Raw genomic sequence first — 20,341 nt, 5'->3', positions numbered from 1 at the left:
TGCATCACAGAGCAAATTTCCACTGGCTTTCTAATTTTGCATTTGGAAGTGTATTAATATATGTTCCCATGCTACGCTCTCAATTCGTCGCACCCTCTCCTTCCCCCACTGTGTCCAAGTCTGTTCCCTATGTCTGTGTCTCCACTAAGTGTCAGTCACTCAGTCATGTCCAACTCTGTGCCACCCCCGTGGATATTTCTGCCTTGCAAATAGGTTCATCAGCACCATCTTTCTAGATTCCATATATGTGCATTAATATACATCATTTGTTTTTCTCCCTGACTTACTTTACTCTGTATAATAGGCTCTAGGTTCATCCACCTCATTAGAACTGGCTCAAATGCCTTCCTTTTCATGGCTGAGTAATATTCCATTATACATATATATATACACCAAACTTCTTTATCCATTCATCTGTTGCTTCCATGTACAGTATTTTCTTAATTTCTGCTCTACAGCAAAATGGTTCAGTTACACACACACCCACATTCTTCTTTCTTTTTCATTGTGGTTTATCATAGGATGCTGAATGTAGTTCCCCGTACTATGCAGTTGGACCTTGTTGATTATCCATTAAAGAATTTTTATATAAAAAACTGATCTGTCTTTTTTCTGTGTAGCGAGCCTAGAAAAATCAACTGAAGGGGGAGATTTTGGAGAAAGAGTGGTTGAAGCTGGAGGGAGGGGCTATTGAGGATGACCTGCCAATAGGACAGGTGCGAGCTGTCCTTCCTAATCCCCCGGACCCCTCACCCCCTTTGTGGGAAGACCGCCCTCCGCCCCCGCACCACCCTGCCCGTTTCTCTGTGCGGGGCGCCTGGGCGCCGCGCACAGAGGAGAGCGCGTCCACTGAGCCCAGAGCTGTGGGAAGGGCGTCGGAGGGCAGACTCCCTGAGCTGGGGGTGGGCGGTGGGGTCGCGGGGCAGGGCTGGGAGGAACGGCAGACGCCCGGCAGAGCCGCGAACAGCTGGGATGCGAGGGGAGTGCGGGAGCGGATAGGTGGGAGGTCTGCGAGCCATTGAGGAGCGGGAGCGAAAGGGTGCGCCGGGCTGCGAGTGTCGATCGAGGTGGGGTTTTAGATCGTGATGGGGTCTGAGCGGGGAGGCGGTGCAGTCCCAGCCTGCAGGTGAGGGGCTGAGGGGCGGAGCCAGGGGCGGAGGGAGGGATCGAGGTCCCGAGGACCCAGTTCTGGCTCCCAGAACCGGGGCGCGCGAGCTGCGGGCGCGGGGAGCTGCGGGCGGCAGGCGGGGTCGCGGCTCGGCGATGCGGGTGCACCTGGGCGCGCTGGCCGGCGCGGCGGCGCTGACCGGCGCGCTCAGCTTCGTGCTTCTGGCGGCGGCCATCGGCACCGACTTCTGGTACATCATCGACACCGAGCGCCTGGAGCGGGGCGGCCCGGGGGCGCGGGGCCCGGCGGGGGCCGCCAACCGCAGCCAGCTCGAGCCTCTGAGCTCGCACTCCGGCCTCTGGCGGACCTGCCGGGGTAAGGGGGCACCCGGGGAGCCCGGGCGGTGGCCGGACCTGTTGCTTGGCGCGCACTCGGCTCTCAAGCCTCGGAGCCCGCGAAACGCGAGGTCCGGGGCCGGACGGGAGGTGGCCCGGGGTCCTGGGGCTGCCATCGCCCCTATAAAGAGATGCCCCGCTCAGCCCACCGCTGCTCCGCGCCCCCGCACCCCCCGGGTGGGACGTCCAGGAGGGACGTGGGGACGAAGGCGCGGGCCGGGTCTGAACCCCCGGGGATCCATCCCCCCACGCCCACCGATTCCTCTGCCCCACCCAGTCCAGAGCCCGTGTGCGCCGCTGATGAACCCCTTCTGGCAGGAGAACGTGACCGTCAGCGACTCGAGCCGACAACTTCTCAGTGAGTCCGGGAAGGGCGAGATGGGGAGCGGAACCCGGGGCTGGACGCCAGTTTGGGAGGTTTTATCCGAACAGGGGGCGGGGGCCCTGCGGAGGAGAGGGCGGCCGAGGTGGCCTCTGACATGGGCAGGAGCGGGGGAAGGGGTATAGGAGAAGGCGGCGGGACCCTCTGGCTCCACGCGTGAAGTTGTGTGGTTGGGGATTCATTCGACAAACGTTGGCCGCAGGCTTTCGGAGCGCGGGGCAGCGGGTTGCTGCGCTCCAAGCCCCAGGCAGAGCGCTTAGGGGGCGCAGAGGCTAGCGGGCGAGACCGAGGGGCAAGTGCGCAGTTCCATTTCAGAGTGGCAAGCAGCACGGGGGAGGGTGACTCGGAGCCCGAGGAGACACCTTAACCAGCCTGGGGAGCTGCCTGGCACACCCCATGGTCAGCCGTCGCTGCATCCTCGCTGTTGAGGACCAGCGCTTGGCAGCACCACCCAGGATGCAGCAAATATTGGCTGAACGATCCAAGAGAGGAAAACCAGGAGGCAAAGGACAGCTCCCCATGGCCCGGGGCCTTGTGTCTGTTGTTCCTGGCTGACTTCCCAGTGCCTGGCACGGTGCTCCGAAGTCAGAAAAGCCGGCAGGATTTGAGGACAGAATTCGGGAGAGCAAAGGGGCTGAATGAACACTGGAGGGAGGGGGGAAAAATCAGAGTCTTAGTTCAGTTCACCTGCGGCCAGGCCTGGAGCTGAACGCTTTCCATTTCAGCCTTCATTTAATCCCCACAGCCTTCCTACAAAGTTCTTGTCATCTCCATCCTAATTACTTTTGCAAAGAGGAAACACGCATAGTGAGAGGTGCCATGCAAAGGAAATGATAAGGAAATGAGAACGGAGTTCCAGACCTTGAAAAGTATGGGCAGCTTTTGATAGACTTACTGAGGGTTGGGGATGGGACTCTCAGAACAAAGACAAGTCCCTGGCATGGCCCACGAGGGCTGCCAGGGCCCCTCTTCAGCTCCACTCTCCCCTTTGCTCTTTCCTCTCCGGCTGTGTTGGCCATGCACCAGTTCCTGGAAGGTGCCGCATCTCCTCCTGCCACAGGGACTTTGCACACGCCATTGCCTCCACTTCGAGTCTCCCTGCTCCCATCCTTCCAGCCTGACTTAGTTCCTACTCACAGTACAGGTTGTGTGACATTTTTAGAGTTAAAAGCTGACCCCCTCATTAAACAAGCTCCATGCCAGCAGGGACCATGTCTCTCTTGTCACAGCTGGAATTTAGCACAGATTTTTTAGTATTTAGCACAGAGCCTGGGCTTCCCAGGTGGTGCTAGCAGTAAAGAACCTGCTTGCCAATGCAGGAGATGCAGGTTTGATCCCTGGGTGGGGAAGATCCCCTGGAGGAGGGCATGGCAACACACTCCCAGTACTCTTGGCTGGAGAATCTCATGGACAGAGGAGTTGGGCGGGCTACAGTCCATAGTGTCACAGAGTCAGACACAACTGAAGTGACTTAGCACACACAGCATTGGCACAGAGTAGCCCACGAGCCAAGGTTGGCTGAGCAGGGTGAGAGTGAATGCAAACTATATTTTAGAGGTGGAACTCAATCCGTGTTTGTTGAATGAATAAATGAGTACATGAGTGAACCAGACTGCTTCTCTGAAGTCCACTGCTGTGCTGGAAAATGCTTAACAATTGGCTCTCTGGGGGAGGGGAGCATCTTGGTTTGTGGCATTTGCCAACCTCTGTGGAGTAAATATTCCCACTGCGGTCAATTTCAAGCTGTCTACATTATGTCAACTGGTTCTGCATATTCCTGAAAACTTAACAGTTGACTGATTCAATGGACATGAATTGGAGCAAACTCTGGGAGATGGTGGAGGACAGAGGAGCCTGCGGTGTGTGCTCCAGTCCCTGCGGTCACAAGAGCAAGACAGGATTTAGCAATAGAACAACTCTGATATAATCCAGCTCCAGTACACCGTGGGCTGCCCTTGTAGCCCAGTTGGTAAAGAACATGCCTGTAATGAGGGAGACCCGGGTTCAATTCCTGGGTCAGAAAGATGCCCTGGAGAAGGAAATGGCAGCCCACTCCAGTATTCTTGTCTGGAGAATTCCATGGACAGAAGAGCCTGGCAGGCTACAGTCCATAGAGTCACAAGAGTCAGACATGACTTAGCGACTAAACCACCACCTGCACACCACTGCGTGAAGTCCCACTGAAGGAAATATCCACTAGATGCTTGGAATGTGAGGGGGGGTGCATGGAGGAAAGGAAAGGATCTCACAAACTCTGTCCTCAGCTCCAAGTTGTACCAGAAAGACCTCTGGGTGTTCTCAGAGCATTTCAAGCATCATCAGCAATTCCCGTTCAAAACTTCCTATTATGAGTTAGTTAGCAGGCTTCTAAATGGATAGCTTTGGTCCACATAACCAGGAGATGCTGTATCACTTACTACAGCCTTAAAACAAAGTTGGGTGTCCCTTTGCACGTGGAAATTGTGCCTATGCAGCTTATTTATTTATTTAAAACTTAAAAATGTATTTATTTGGCTGCGCCTGGTCTTAGTCGCAACACACAGGATCTTGGGTCTTTGTTGTGGCATGAGGGATCTTTTTAGTTGTGGCATGCAGGATCTAGTTCCCTGGGATCTAACCCTGGATCTAACCAGGGATCGAACCCCGGCCCCCTGCATTGGGAGTGCAGAGTCTTAGCTGCTGGACCAGCAGGGAAGCCCAGCTTATTTTTGTTTATTTGTTTAATCAAGTAAACAAGAGGGCTTTCCCACGGTGGGGGGTTGGGGGAGAGAATAATCAAGAATTTTTGCCCATAAACTGAGGGCTAGAAGTCAAAGCCCAGCTTAGACCTTTACCAGGACCCCTCTGTGATCCCGGGGTTGGTGTCTTAACCTCTCTGAGCCTCAGCTTCCATATTTATTGAAACGAGATAACAAAACCCTAAAGGGGTGTGGGATCAGGATTCCACGAACTAGCTGGATGAAAAAATGGACCTTTACCTGGCACCCGGCTTAGTACCTGTTGTGTGATCTCCCTGTTACATCAAAGAATGATTTGATGTAAACGTGCTAGACACATACTAAGTGATCAGTAAACTCTAGTCCTCTGTACCGTTCCTTCCAGCCTCTTTTAGATGCAGTCACATCTGTGGCCCTTTGCTGGGCTGGATGCTGGCCTTCAGCCTACTTATTACATCAGTGGGTACACTGGATGGCTAACCAGTCAGCACTGGTCTGGCCTCTTTGTGAAACTTGATAATGCAGCAGCCCTGCATGGTCCAGGGTTTTGAGAAACAGGCAAAACCCACGTCCACAGGCTGTGCATCTGTTCACCCTCTGCCCCAGGTCTACGTCCCGGCTTCACTGCCAACCAGGCATGTTGTTGTTGTTATTTAGTTGCTCAGTCGTGTTGACGCTTTGTGACTCCATGACCTGCACCACGCCAGGCTTCCCTGTCCTTCGGTATCTCCCAGAGTTTGCTCAAACTCATGTCCATTGACTCGGGGATGCCATCTAACCATCTCATTCTCTGTCATCCCTTCTCCTCCTGCCCTCAATCTCTCCCAGCGTCAGGGTCTTTTCCAATGAGTCGGCTCTTCACATCAGGTGGTCAAAGAAGTGGAGCTTCAGCTTCAGTGTCAGTCCTTCCAATGAATAATCAAGGTTGATTTCCTTTAGAATCGCCTGGTTTCATCTCCTTGCTGTCCAAGGACTCTCAGGAGTCCTCTCCAGCACCACAATTTGAAAGCATTGATTCTTCAGTGCTCAGCCTTCTTTATGGTTCAGCTCTCACATCCGTACATGATGGCTTTGGGCAAATTCCTCTACCTCTCTGAGTCTCAGTTCCCTCATGGGCAAATTGAAGATAACTCTCATCTCTCCTTATAAGAACAGTCGAGGCTGAAATAAGAGAGTGTATTTCAAGAGCCTCCTGCAGTAAGAGCCTCCTGGCCCTGTAAGTGTACCCCGAGTGTTAGCTGCTTTTACTAGCATTGTCTCATCAGAGAGGAGGCTGGCCCTTCAGACCTCGTGCTCACTGAAAATCAGCCCCAGAGACAGCTTTTTCCCAGAATCTCTTTATCCCCAGAAAGAGTTCTGAATGCTGGCCAAGTTCTTTTATTGCACAAAGAGGCCGTGTTCCTTTTCGGACCTGCAGAAGAGTCATAGAGGATGGAGACCAAGTGACAAGCTGCATGCTCTGTGAGTCAGCCTTCTAGACAGACCCCCTCCTGAGGGTGTATGGGAAGAACCATTGATTTTTCCTCCAAGAAAACCCATGCAGGCAGCTTACTTCTGTACCCAGTAAAACTCCACCTTGCTTGGATATTTTACCTTCTTGATTAGCTCTGGGGATGTCAAGGGTTTGCTTCTCTGGCTAGGGACTGGGAAATTTTTTTTTGGCAGAGAGAGGCAATCTTCAAATTCAGCACAGTTTATTATTATTACTTTTATATTTTAGAAATATTTTCTTGGCCCTGCCGCATGGCATGTGGGATATTAGTTCCCTGACCAGGGATTGAAACTTTGCCCTTTGCATTGGAGGCTCAGCGTCTTAACCACTGGACTGCCAGGGAAGTCCCAGCACAGTTTAGATAAAAGAGCCACAGTTTAGAGCCACCCAAGCTAGCTGTATCAGCCTTTTGAAAGTGATGGAAACTCAAATCACACTGTGCATGCGTGTTAAGTTGCTTCAGTTGTGTCTGACTCTTCGTGATCCTATCGACTGTACCCCACCGGGCTCCTCTGTCCATGGGATTCTCCAGGCATGAATACTGGAGGGGGTTGCCATGCCCTCCTCCAGGGCTCTTCCCCACCCAGGGATTGAACTCGCATCTCCTGCAGCTCCTGCATTGCAGGCAGAGTCTTTACCGCTAAGCCACCGGGGAAGCCCCCGAATCATACTAGTTGAATCAAAACACGGAATTCCTGGTCCATGGAGCTGAAAAGCTCAAGCCCCCCAGGACCTAAAGAGTTAAACACATTTTTTTCTTTCTTCTTCTCTCTGGGCTTTGCCTCCGGATTCTGCTTTCAACTAAATGCTCTCCAGTCTCAGCAACCAAAAGGAGACTGTTGCCCAATCAGTCTGCAACTGCTGGTAGGTCTCTCATTGGATCAGATCAGAGCACATGCCTAGGACTGAGCCAATCAGTATGGCCGAGGACAAGGAGTGTGCTGATTGGCCAGGCTGAGTCATGTGCCTCTCTCAACAAGATGAGGTGGGGTCAGCCTCATCATAGGTAAGGTCCCTCTGACCAGTTCTGTAACTTCTGGCTAGTCATCTGCTTCTATAGATGGGCTGTTTTATAAACAACAAGATCCTGCTGTATAGCACAGGGAACTATATTCCATATCCTGTGATAAACTATAATGGACAAGAATATGAGAAAGAACATATATATATATGATAACTGAGTCACTTTCCTGTACAGCAGTGATTAATGTAACATGGCATCCCACTCCAGTACTTTTGCCTGGAGAATTCCATGGACTGAGGAGCCTAGTGGGCTATGGTCCATGGATTCGAATAGAGTTGGACACGACTGAGCGACTTCACTTTTCACTTTCAATGAAAAATAAATTAAAAAAATAAATGGGTTGCTTTGAGATGAAATGAGGTCATATAAGCAAAGCTTCCAGCATAGTTGTTTTAGTCGCTCAGAGATGGCGAAGAATCCAGCTTAGGTTACCTAAAACAGGAGGGGAATTGCATCTTCTGCGTTTAAGTCATGTTATCTCCCTGAGCCTCAGGCTTCTCATCTGTAAAATGGGGCTTTGTTGTTGTTGTTCAGCTGCAAAGTTGTATCCGACTCTTGTGACCCCTTGGACTGCAGCATGCCAGGCTTCCCTGTCCTTCACTGTCTCCCAGAGTTTGCTCAAGCTCATGTCCATTGAGTCCATGATGCCTCATCCTCTGTCGTCCCGTTTTCCTCCTGCTCTAAAATGGGGGTAATCATTGTAAACTCCTTTTTTTTTGTTTTTACTTAATGCTGGGGATAAAACATGGTGAGACTGGTGGGGTGCTTGCCGCCTACAGCTTAGTGTCTAATGCAGCAGGCAGATCACAAACACCTGGTGAGCAGTGAATAAATAAACTAAAATGGCTTCAAACAGTAGTAGCTGTAACAAAGGAAATAAAACAGGGGCATGGAGTAAAGGGAGGTGGGACCCCTTTCTGTGGAGTGGTGAAGAGCAGTAAAAATAACAGTCAGTGCTTACAGAGCAGGTGCTGGGTGCCAGACCCTGTCCTGAGGTCTTCACATGTTTCCATCCATTTAATCTCCACAACAGTCCCATGAGGCAGGCACTGTGATTTATCCTCACTTTTCAAATGAGGAAACCAAGGCATGGAGAGGCTGGGTAAGTGACCAAAGTTTACACAGTAACTGGATGATCTGGGATTTGAACACAGGCAGTTTCTACTCTCTTAGAATGATGCTACGCTGAGGGTAATTTCAGCATAATGTGAGGGTGCTGAGACCGGAAGAAAAATTCCTAGCCTGTTCCTTGGGTTTGGAACCCCGCTCTTCTCCACTGCCCGCAGTAGGAGCTCAACACTCGAGAACTAAGATTACCATGTAGAATTAATAATACTAATAATGTTGACAGGTCATTTTTTCATCAAGAGCAAATAGATACCCAGGTGCAAGAGATTTTTTTGATTCAGAAATGCTTTGTTGCAAAGGAAAAGCAAACCCTGAGAAAAGCCAAGATGTTCACGCCAAGAATAACTTCGTGAACGATCCATTATCGCACGTTCAAAGAATAGCTTGATGGACAGAGCAGGCTTCTGGAATGTTTGCGAGGTCAGAAAGCCCCAGGGTAGTTAAGAAGTAATAGTCTTTCTGTTATGGAGAGCAGAGAAGTGTGTGCGTGCTCAGTCATGTCCAACTCTTTGTGACCTATGGACTGTAGCCCACCAGGCTGCTCTATCCATGGGATTCTCCAGGCAAGAATACTGGAGTGGGTTGCCATGCCCTTCTCCAGAGAATTTTCCCAACCCAAGGGTCTAGCTTGCGTCTCCTGCATTGCAGGCAGATTTTTTTTTTTTTTTTTTACCACTGAGCCATCGGAGAAGCTAAAAGAGCAGAACGGTATCATTCTCCAACATCAAAAGTGCTAGCAAAAGAAGAAAGTCTCAGGAACCATTTCCCAAAGGGGAAAAAGTCACTATCTTTAGTTTCAAACCTTGTCAGTGTGACTTGGAGATCCTCAGGGACATTCAATCCTATTTTACCTGGTAAGGAAGTGAATTTTCTTTTCTTTTTCTTTTTTGGTGAATTTTCGAATCTGTTGTCGCTAGAACGTGGCTCCTTGGAGGACCGGGACTGCACCATCGTCGTCTTCCTGATCACCAACACGATTATTAGTATTATTTTAAACAACTGTATTTATTTATGGCTCTTCTGGGTCTTCACCGCTGCCCAGGGCTTTGCTCTAGTTTCGGCACGAAGGCTTCTCCCTGCGGGGGCTTCTCTTGTTGTGGAGCACAGGCTCTAGGGTGCTCGGGCTTCAGTAGTTGAGGCTCCCAGGCCGTAGCTGCTCCATGGCACGTGGGGTCTTCCTGGCCCAGGGATCACGTCCGTGTCTCCTACATTGGCAGGTAGACTCTTTACCACTGAGTCACCAGGAGGGCCCATGATTAATTCTAGATGGTAATCTTAGCTCTCCGGGGTTGTGCTCCTATTGTAAACACTGTAGTGGATTGGGTTCATTGAGTCTTTTGCTTTTGCCACGCAGCACGTGGAATCTTATTTCCTAGACCAGGGATCAAACTCAGGCTCCTGCATTGGAAGCGCAGGGGTCTTAGCCACTGGACCACCGGGGAAGTCCCAATGCTGGAGTGGACTGAAGGGTATCACCCTCCAGAAAAATGTGACCATGTCCTCACAGATCCTAGTACCCCGGAATGGGACCTCATTTGGAAAAAAACATCTTTGTCGATATAGTTAAGGCTCTTAAGATCACTGTGGACTAACCTACATCCTATGACAAGTGTCCTCGTAAGAAAAAGAGAATCGCAGAGAAGAGACAAGAAGGTCATAGGAAGATGGAGGTGGACATCAGAAGGATGCTGCCACCAACCAAGGAATGCCAAGCCTTGTCAGCAACCACCAGAGGTTGGAAGAGGCAGGAAGGAGTCTTCCCCAGAGCCTCTGGAGGGACCAAGTTCCTGCTGACACCTTGATTTTAGACTTAGAGCCTCCAGCACTGTGAGAGAATAAATTCCTCCTGCTTTTAAGACATCTGCTGTTGTTGCTCAGTTGCTAAGTCAAGTCTCTTTTCGACCCCGTGGACTACAGCACGCCAGGCTCCTCTGTCCTTCACTATCTCCCAGATTTTGCTCAAACTCATATCCAGTGAGTTCGTGATGCCATCCAACCATCTCATCCCCTGCTGCCCCCTTCTCCTTTTGCCTTCAATCTTTCCCAGCATCAGGGTCTGTTCCAACAAGTCAGCTCTTTGCATCAGGTGGCCAAAGGATTGGAGCTTCAGCTTCAGTCCTTCCAGTGAATATTCAGGGTTGGTTTCCTTTAGGATTGACTGGTTGGATCGCCTTGCTGTCCAAGGGGCTCTCAAGAATTTTCTCCCGTACCCCACTTTGACAGCATCAATTCTTCAGTGCTCAGCTTTCTTTATGATCCAACTCTCACATCCATACATGACACCTAGTTTGTAGTAATTTATGATGTCGGCTCTAGGTAATTAAAACAGCCATCTCAGCTATAGAAGTGGCCACCTTGTTTTTTTTTCTCCACATTATCACGCTCATGTCCTTTCTGACACTAAGTCTGTAATCATCCCCTTTATTTTCCTGAGAGTCTGTCTCCTTCCTGGACTGTGATCTCCGTGAGGCCAGAGACCTTGTCCCCTGCTGATGCCCAGGCTCTATGGGGGCCTTAGACATTCGTTTCTGAATGAGATGTACCTGGAGATGGGGACCTTTCCAAGTAGAACAGAACTCAGAATCAATATTTATGTCCCCAGACAGCAGTCCTGAAAATAAAAAACTAACAGAAGACCAAGGCACATTAAAACAAAAAAAGTACTAAACCAAATTTCAGCAGGAAATGTTACAACTCTCCCAGGGGGAGAACTGTTCTCGTCCAGATATTTAATTGAACATGTACAGGAACTCAGCCGGCAGTGTGTCTGGGGAGCTCACACGTGGGGCTGCAGGGACGAATCAACTCCGGGAAACCTCATTAATTTCTAAATGAGAAATGATTTCATTTCTCAGCTAGTGTCTGGAGGCAGTGGCATGCAGCAGACAGATCTTAACAGAACCCGGTTTTCACACCAGCTGTTGTGCTTCCTTGTCCAAGATCTTTCCTTGAGAAAGGAAGGAAGGAAAAGAGGGAGGGAGCAAAGGAGGAAAGACCCCAAGTCCCCGTCCCCTGGAATCACGTTTTGTCCTGTGACAGCCCCAGGAAGGAGATGGGCCTTGTCTCCTTGACTCGCCAAGGCTGCTGGCATTTAGGGGCTTGCAGACCAAGGGGTGTGATACAGGGGAAGGCAGACCGGACGATCACCTTCATCATCTGTACGGTTGGTGGGGTCATGGTTGATTTAATCCGGGCTCTATGGGCCTCTCCATTTCCTCCATGCACATTGTCCTTGTGGTAACACAGCGAGCCGCATCTCATGACCTCCAGGTCAGGGACGTGAAAACGGAGCTTCTGAGGAATGAAGTGACTCACAAGAGACACGCAGTCTGGGGACAGAGCAGGGGGAGGGGATGGACGGGCGGCTCTTTCTCTGGCTTCCCCCTCTTCTCTCCTGCTCAATCCTCGCCCCCCCCACCCCACCCCAACCTGTCACTCTTCAGCCTCCCGTGGCTGGGAAGGGAGAGGGGGGCATGGCTGGGCAGACCCTTCCGGATATGAACTCAGGCATCTTCTCTGGCGGTGTTCCCTGCTGGTCCATCTCTCACATCCATACATGGCTACTGGGAAAACCATAGCCTTGACTAGACGGGCCTTCGTCGGCAAAGTAATGTCTCTGCTTTTTAATACGCTGTCTAAGCCTTCTGAATGGGAGAAAATAATAGCTAATGAAGCAACTGACAAACAACTAATCTCAAAAATATACAAGCAACTTCTGCAGCTCAACTCCAGAAAAATAAACGACCCTATCAAAAAATGGGCCAAAGAACTAAATAGACATTTCTCCAAAGAAGACATACGGATGGCTAACAAACACATGAAAAGATGCTCAACATCACTCATTATTAGAGAAATGCAAATCAAAACCACAATGAGGTACCACTTCACACCAGTCAGAATGGCTGCGATCCAAAAATCTGCAAGCAATAAATGCTGGAGAGGGTGTGGAAAAAAGGGAACCCTCCTACACTGTTGGTGGGAATGCAAACTAGTACAGCCACTATGGAGAACAGTGTGGAGATTCCTTAAAAAATTGCAAATAGAACTCCCTTATGACCCAGCAATCCCACTTCTGGGCATACACACCGAGGAAACCAGAATTGAAAGAGACACATGTACCCCAATGTTCATCGCAGCACTGTTTATAATAGCCAGGACATGGAAACAACCTAGATGTCCATCAGCAGATGAATGGATAAGAAAGCTGTGGTACATATACACAATGGAGTATTACTCAGCCGTTAAAAAGAATTCATTTGAATCAGTTCTGATGAGATGGATGAAACTGGAGCCGATTATACAGAGTGAAGTAAGCCAGAAAGAAAAACACCAATACAGTATACTAACACATATATATGGAATTTAGGAAGATGGCAATGACGACCCTGTATGCAAGACAGGGAAAGAGACACAGATGTGTATAACGGACTTTTGGACTCAGAGGGAGAGGGAGAGGGTGGGATGATTTGGGAGAATGCCATTCTAACATGTATACTATCATGTGAATTGAATCGCCAGTCTATGTCTGACGCAGGATGCAGCATGCTTGGGGCTGGTGCATGGGGATGACCCAGAAAGATGTTATGGGGAGGGAGGTGGGAGGGGGGTTCATGTTTGGGAATGCATGTAAGAATTAAAGATTTTAAAATGTAAAAAATAAAAAACTAAAAAAACAAAAAAACAAAAAAAAAAACAAAAGGAAAAAAAAAATACGCTGTCTAGGTTGGTCATCGCTTTTCTTCCAAGAAGCAAGCATCTTTTAAGGTCACGTCTGCAGTCACCATCTGCAGTGATTTTGGAGCCCAAGGAAATGAAGTCTGGACGTGAACTTGGGAGCCTTCTTTCAACCCCCTACACCCCTCTGCTGGCTACTCTCAATAGAGCGACCAGAGCAACCTGTAGAAACCGAAGTGAAAGTCTGTGTTTCTCATGCCTCAAGACAGGCTGGTGGCCTCCGTCTCAATCAGTGCTGTGCTTAGTCGCTCAGTCCTGTCTGGCTCTTGGTGACCCCATGGACTGTAGCCTGGGAGGCTCCTCTGTCCGTGGGAATTTTCCAGGGAAGAATACTGGAGTGGGTTGCCATGCCCTCCTCCAGGGGATCTTCCCAACCCAGGGATGGAACCCAGGTCTCCTGCATTGCAGGTGGAATCTTTACCGTCTGAGCCACCAGGGAAGCCCTCTCATTCGGAGAGAAATGAAAAATCTTCCCGATGGCTCCGGAGCCCCGAGCCCCACGCGAGCTTCTCTGAACGATCTCCCCTCCCCACATCCTCACTCTCCCTCCCCTCAGCCACCCTGGCTGGCTCTCCCGGAGGAAGCCCCGCCGGGCACACCCCCTCCCATCTCTGACTCCTCCCTGCTCTTTGCTCTGATGTCACTTCCGCAGTAGAGCCGCTGCCCTGCCGGCTTCTCAGCGTTGTTCACGCCCTTCCCCGTGCGTTTGTCACCGTTTCTCAGCTTCATCACTTGTTCACTGCTGACCCCACACGGCAGGAGCCTTGGTGAATTTGCTTATGCGTCTGCCAATCTAGGGACAGAGCCTGGCACCCAGCAGGTACTCGATACACGTGTGCTGAGTGAATAAGCGAATGAACAAGGACAATACCTACTTTCAGGGTGCGTGGGATTTAAATGAGATGGTACTTACGCAGCACAAAGCCTGGCATAACTGAGCTTCAATAACCATAGCTTCCCAGGTGGCTCTAGCGGTAAAGAACCCGCCTGTCAGGGCAGGAGACACAAGAGAAGCAGGTTCCATCGTTGGGTCAGGAGATGCCGTGGAGGAGGGCACAGGAATCCACTCCAGTATTCTCGCCTGGAGGATCCCATGGACAGAGGAGCCGGCGGGCTACAGTTCACAGGGTCAGACACGATTGAAGTGACTTAGCACAGCATATTAATCATATTCTTATCATGGCTTTTTAAAATAATTTTGTTTACTTATTTAGGCTGTGCTGGGTTTGTTGCTGCTTGGACTTTTCTCTAGTGGAGGTTCCAGGGCTTCTCTCGTTTCGGAGCACAGGCTTCAGTAGTCACAGCTCCTGGGCTCCAGAGCACAGTCTCAGTAGTTGCAGGGCGTGGGTTTAGCTGCTCTGCAGTATGTGGGATCTTCCCAGATCAGGGATCAAACCTGTTTGCCCCCGCCGTTAGCAGGCAGGTTCTTTACCCCTGAGCCACCAGGAAGCCCAGATCATCATCATTACCGGCAGTAGCAGTGGCAATTCCCCGCCTCCCCCCAGCGTTTGGGTGCTGGTCACAGGAAGTGCTCGGTAGGTGTTTGTTGATTGACTGAAGGATGTTAGTAACTGCCTCCTTCTGTCTCCCCTAAGCCATGCATGGGACGTTCGTGATTCTGCTGCCGCTCAGCCTGATCCTCATGGTTTTCGGGGGCATGACGGGCTTTCTGAGCTTCCTCCTGCGAGCCTCCTGCCTCCTCCTGCTCACGGGGACCCTCTTCCTCTTTGGAGGTAGGTGCCTGGCTGGCATGGGGCCCCGGGTGCCAGGAAGGGCCGTGCATGATCCCCCAGAAGGAAGGAGGGTGGGGGAGACCGCATCCCCTCTGGGGCTCGGTTTGCCCCGCTGTGATCTCCTAGCTGGAAGGGATGAACAGGTTTCCTGCCCAGGGTCCCTGGGTCTGTGGTCCCAGGAGAGAAGCCTGAGGGTGAGAGCAGGTTCTGAGAATCGTTTTCACTGTTTCATAAAAGAAGCTGAGTCCCGAGAGCTTCAGGGTTAGGGTCACAGGCTGGCGGGAGACCCTTGCTGTCTCATGCACACCTGCCATCCTGATACAATGCTTTGCTTTGATTGATTAAAATCAGGCAAGTCAGGCAATGGCTGGGTTTCAAAGATGGGATCTAGCACTTGCTGCTGCTGCTAAGTCGCTTCAGTTGTGTCCGACTCTGTGCGACCCCATAGATGGCAGCGCACCAGGCTCCCCCGTCCCTGGGAGTCTCCAGGCAAGAACACTGGAGTGGTTGCCATTTCCTTCTCCAATGCATGAAAATGAAAAGTGAAAGTGAAGTTGCTCAGTCCTGTCCAGCTCTTAGCGACCCCATGGACTGCAGCCCACCAGGCTCTTCCATCCATGGGATTTTCCAGGCAAGAGTACTGGAATGGGGCGCCATTGCCTTCTCCGGGAGCTTTATAGCCTCCTGCTTATTTACTTACTGGCCGCACTGCATGGCTTATGGGGTCAGTTAGTTCCCTGACTAAGGACTGAATCTGAGCCCTTGGCAGTGAAAGTGTGGAGTCCTAACCACTGGGCCACTAGGGAATTTTCCTGGGTCATTTGAAACGGTCCTTAAGAAAGAACAAGAACAGGGACTTCCCTGGCGGTCCAGCAGCCAAGCCTTCATGCTCTCCATGCAGGGGACCTGCCTCTGTCCCTGCTCAGGGAACTAGACCCCACATGCTGCAGCTAAACACCCTGCACAGTCACAGAAGCAACACAAAACAAGAACGGGGATGACACACACAATCAAATCCATGGAGGGGACGGCAAGGATGACACACGCACTCGGGATCCACGGAGGGAGCGGCAGAGTAGTGTCTGGAGGGGAGAATACCATAGGCTCCCTTCCATTCTCTGTAATGTTATTAAGAATATCGGCATTAACGGTTTGCCCAGTTATGAATTCTCCAAGCGGCGCCTCCCCAGGAGAAGTCTCCATCTCTGATTTGCCATGAAACCAGGCAATATAGCGCTTGACATGTGGCAGGTGCCAGCGTGGAGCTGAGATGTAGACCGAGGCTAATGTGTTTAAATAGCCCCCCGGGACCACTGACTGTGAGACTGGACAGCGGGCCCTAATCACACAGGGATGGGGACCGGCCGTGTGCAGGGTGCTGTTCTGGGTGCTGGGGAGTCCAGGGCGGACCCCTTGGGGCTCACACTGAGGCAGATGGACATTAGCTGGTTCACAAACAGATGCAAAATGCCAGTTCTGACCTGGGCAGTGATGGAGTGCCGTGAGGCGCTGTGAAACCATGGGAGGGGGTGGTTCGGCCAGCTGTAGGGTGCGGGGGATAGCATCCAGGAATTGACACGAGCTGAGATAGACGGGGGCTTCCCAGGGGGCTCAGTGGTAAAGAATCCAGCTGCCAACTTGGGGGAGACCTGGGTTCCATCCCTGGGTCGGGAAGACCCCCTGGAGGAGGACATGGCAACCCACTCCAGGATTCTTGCCTGGAGAGCCCATGGACAGAGGGGACACGCACACTCACACGTGAAAGATGGATGGGGAGGAGCTACCAGTGGCAGGAGTGGGGGGACAGAGGACGGGCAGCAGAGGGAAGGAGGGTGGTGCTGGGTGTCTGTGGGGGTCCGCCAGCTCTCCTCTGTCCGCTGCAGCCCTGGTGACCCTCGCCGGCATCAGCGTCTACATCGCCTACTCGGCCGCCGCCTTCCAGGAGGCGCTGTGTCTCCTGCAGGAGAAGACGCTGCTGGACCAGGTGGACATCCGCTTCGGCTGGTCCCTGGCCCTGGGCTGGGTCAGCTGCGTCGCCGAGCTGCTCACCGGGGCCACCTTCCTGGCGGCGGCCCGCGTGCTCAGCCTGAGACAGCGGCAGGACCAGGCCATCTGAATTCGGGCGGGCTCTGGCTTGAGGGTGGAGGGAGCGGCTTGGACTGGAGGGGCCGGTGCTCAGGGACACCATCCTGGTGGGCTGCGGCTTCCCCTTGGTCTGAGGCCACCACCAGAGAGCTGCTGTGGGCTGAGCTCCGGGCCTGGCGGTCATGTTAGCGCTGCCTGGCGTGGGGGATGCTGTGTCCAGGCACCTGTGTGTCTGTGGCCTGGAGGAGCCCGAACCCGTGAGACCACACAAAGGGCCCCCTCGGTCACTGCAGCCTCTGTGCACTGCCTCTGGCTTCGCTGCATCCTCACACCTGCCCTTTGCATGAGTCTCTCTGTTAAGAAAATGGAGGACCAGAGAGGTTAGGTAACTGTTAGAAAAACACAGGAAGCTACAGGCATATTCTCCGACAGCTCAGCTTCTCTGGGTGGTTCCTGCTGACTGGCTGCGGCCTGGATCCTGTGTGTGGAGGCGGCTGCATCTCAGACACTGGGCTTCAGGCTTCCCCGTGACCTGGGGCCAGGCAGGAGGCCCTGTGGGGAACCGGGGGGAAGACCGCAGAGACGTGGGCTCCTCAACAGCCAGGTGGTGGATGTGTCCTGCCTCACCTGCTTCAGCCAGGCTCATGCTCACCTGGTTCCTTTCAGGCTTTGTTGGTACAATGATTCTCCTGCCTGCAATTCGGGAGACCTGGGTTCCACCCCTGAGTCAGGAAGATCCCCTGGAGGAGGGCATGGCACCCCACTCCAGTATTCTTGCTTTGGAGAGTCCCATGGACAGAGGAGCCTGGTGGGCTACAGTCCATGGGTCGCAAAGAGTCAGACACGACTGAGTGGCTTAGCAGCATAGCAGCTCTGTGACCGGAGGTGGAAGGTGTTTTCTTGGCATGGCCCCGGCGGGTCTGGCTGGGGGCCTGTGCCCACCTCCATGGCCCCATTGGCACTGAACGCTCTTCAGAGAAGACTCGGGTCCTTTGGGGTGAAAATCACTGTAGTCTGGTGTTTTCTTGTGTGGTGGGGAGGTTCAGTCTAGAATAGGGAGCTGGGAGGCCCCCGAGGAGTTGGTCAATGGCTAGAGTGATCTCTGGGGACTGATCATAACTCTTCCTCCCTCCTCCAGAAAGTTCCATCCCTCTTTCCTCCTGATATTCTGGCCGGTGGGGATGGGGGCCCCAGAGTGGCTGTGTGTCTGAACTCCCCCGGGGCAGTGCTGCTCACACGTCAGTCCACCGGGAGTCCAGGCCCACTTGGGGTCTCTGAGTCGGTGGGTCTGGGTGGGGCTCATTTCTAAGCAGTTTCCAGGTGCTGCAGACACTCCTGGGCTGGGACCACCCTTTGTATCACACTGACCTGGGGAGTTTGTTAAGTGTCAGGGCTGGCTTTCGCCTTGCTGCCCATTAGAATCACGAGGCCTGATGCCGGGGTTCAACCTCTGCTCTGACGGTCTCCGGGTCGGGGGTGGGGAGGAGGCAGCCTAGGTGTTGATAATTGTGGACCTCTTCTGATGACTCAACATCAGCTAAGGTTGAGAACCTGCTTCTGTAAGATTCTGAGTCATGAGATGTGCGGAGGGCCGGGGAGCTGCAGGTTTAAGAAACTCCCCAGGAGGGACTTCCCTGGTGGTCCAGTGGTTAAGACTCTGTGCTTCCAATGCAGGGGTGTGGATTCGATCCCTGGTCTCAGAACCGAGATCCCACCTGCTGCATGGCATGGCTAAGAACAAAATAAAATACCTGTTACAGAAACTCCGCAGGAAGGGCTGACGGTTCCGGTCTGGGGCCCCCTGGTGTGGACATAAGATGAGAACACTAAGACCAACTGCATAACGTCATCCTCACCGTGACATCACTCTACCATGACATCATTACTTTTGCCACGACGTCACTGCCTACACTGTGATGTCCTCCCCCTCACCGTAGCATGGCCATCATCGTGAAGTAGGGCATCCTTAGTAGGGCATGGTCGTCGTCACGGCTGACACCCATTGAGTCATTGCTTACTCTGCCCCCGCACTGTCCAGTGAACGTATCAATCAGTCATTCAGCAAACCTCCGAGGGCCGGCCGTTTATGCTAGGAACTAGGGGCGGTGACCCCACCAGAGCGAGCCCTTGCTCCCTGAGTTGCAACACGGTTGAGGACAGAGGCAGGTGAAATACATGGCTGATGGTACTGACTATGGAGATGTGCGAAGTGCGTACAGGTCAGAACTGAGGGGCAGATGGGCTAAGCTGGGAGAGAGTGGTCACTCAGTCGTGTCCGACTCGTTGTGACCTCATGGACTATACAGTCCATGGAATTCTCCGGGCCAGAATATTGGAGCTGGTCACCTTTCCCTCCTCTGGGGGATCCTCCCAACCCAGGGATCAAACCCAGGTCTCCCTAGCCACCAGGGAAGCCCAAGAATACTGGAGTGGGTAGCCTATCTCTTCTCCAATGGATCTTCCCAACCCAGGAATCAAACTGAGGTCTCCCTGTTGCAGGCGGATTCTGTACCAGCTGAGCTTCCAGGGAAGCCCAAGCTAAGGAGAGAAAGGGGGTACAATTGGGACTGAAATTCATATCTACCTGATTCCAGCGCACTTCTGGGTTCAAATCATTGCTGCTGCTTCCCTTTCTGTCTAGTCTGAAAAAGTACAAAAAAAGTGGATTGGTCACAAGACCTCGTGGCAGTGGGTGAGTGCATTTCCAAAAATCAGTTTCTAGTCTGGGGAGAAAGATGAAAAAGTTTTCACAAAGCGGGAGCAAACTGTGATAGTGAGAGGGCGGTCTCTGCTGCCACCTGCTGGTCATACTGGGGAACTGCACTAGAGGCTAGCCTTGATATTCAAATCAAACCAAGGACATTTGTTCTCAGCCTTTCAGTGGGTTAAACACTCACGGCAGGGGTTCTTCACTGGGGGAGATTCGCCGCTCCCTCTCCACTTGGGGCCTTTGGGGGTGTCTGGAGACATTTCTGGTTGTCATTCCTGGGGACGGGTGCGTGCTATCTCCAGTGGGTGGAGATTAGGGCCGCTATTCAACTTTCACAGGGCACGGGATGCCCTCCAAACAAGAAAGATATCTAGTCCCACTTGTCAAAGTGCCGAGTGTGAGAAACCCGGCTACGGGAACGAAAAGGAATAAGGACAAAGAGAGGGCACCTGTGTTCTCAAGGAACTGACTACACAGTTGTAAAGGATCTCATTCATTCAATAAACACTTACCAAATGCCTGTTATGTCCCAAAAACTGCACTGGGGTCTGAGAATGCATCCGTGGGCATGGATGACAAGATCCCTGGCATTACATGGAAACCGACGGCGCACATGAGAACCAGCAGGGCATACGAGAAACTCACGAGGTGAAGAAAACAGGGTCATGAGATGGAAGGTGCTGGGGGGGCTACTCTTGGAAGGACAGTCAGGAAGGGCCTCTGGGAGGAGGCGGCATTTGTGCAGACTCAGATGAGAAGCCCTCCATGTGGGAAACAGCCGACCAGGCAGGTGTCGGCACGTGCAAAGGCCCTGAGGTGGGAACAGGCTTAGG

The 20,341-nt window shown here is 52.1% G+C and overlaps 1 protein-coding gene across 2 annotated transcripts; it reads left to right on the top strand.

Annotated features, from left to right (window-relative positions):
- Positions 1 to 1,263: 1,263 nt before the first annotated feature.
- TMEM114 (transmembrane protein 114) lies at positions 1,264 to 20,028 on the top strand. 2 transcript variants are annotated; one of them, XM_069569786.1, is made up of 4 exons: positions 1,264 to 1,483; positions 1,781 to 1,861; positions 14,576 to 14,713; positions 16,597 to 20,028. In XM_069569786.1, exons 1-4 carry the CDS (start codon positions 1,264 to 1,266, stop codon positions 16,827 to 16,829), a joined length of 672 nt encoding a protein of 223 aa, XP_069425887.1. In that variant the 3' UTR covers positions 16,830 to 20,028. The 2 variants fall into 2 exon arrangements, with proteins under 2 accessions (XP_069425887.1, XP_069425888.1); XM_069569787.1 differs by lacking the exon at positions 14,576 to 14,713.
- Positions 20,029 to 20,341: the final 313 nt, after the last annotated feature.

Source organism: Ovis canadensis, chromosome 24 (genome assembly GCF_042477335.2).
Source record: "Ovis canadensis isolate MfBH-ARS-UI-01 breed Bighorn chromosome 24, ARS-UI_OviCan_v2, whole genome shotgun sequence".
NCBI lineage: Eukaryota > Metazoa > Chordata > Mammalia > Artiodactyla > Bovidae > Ovis > Ovis canadensis.
The sequence above is the reverse complement of the archived record's forward strand: the minus strand, read 5'-3'. Positions and strand labels throughout refer to the sequence as shown.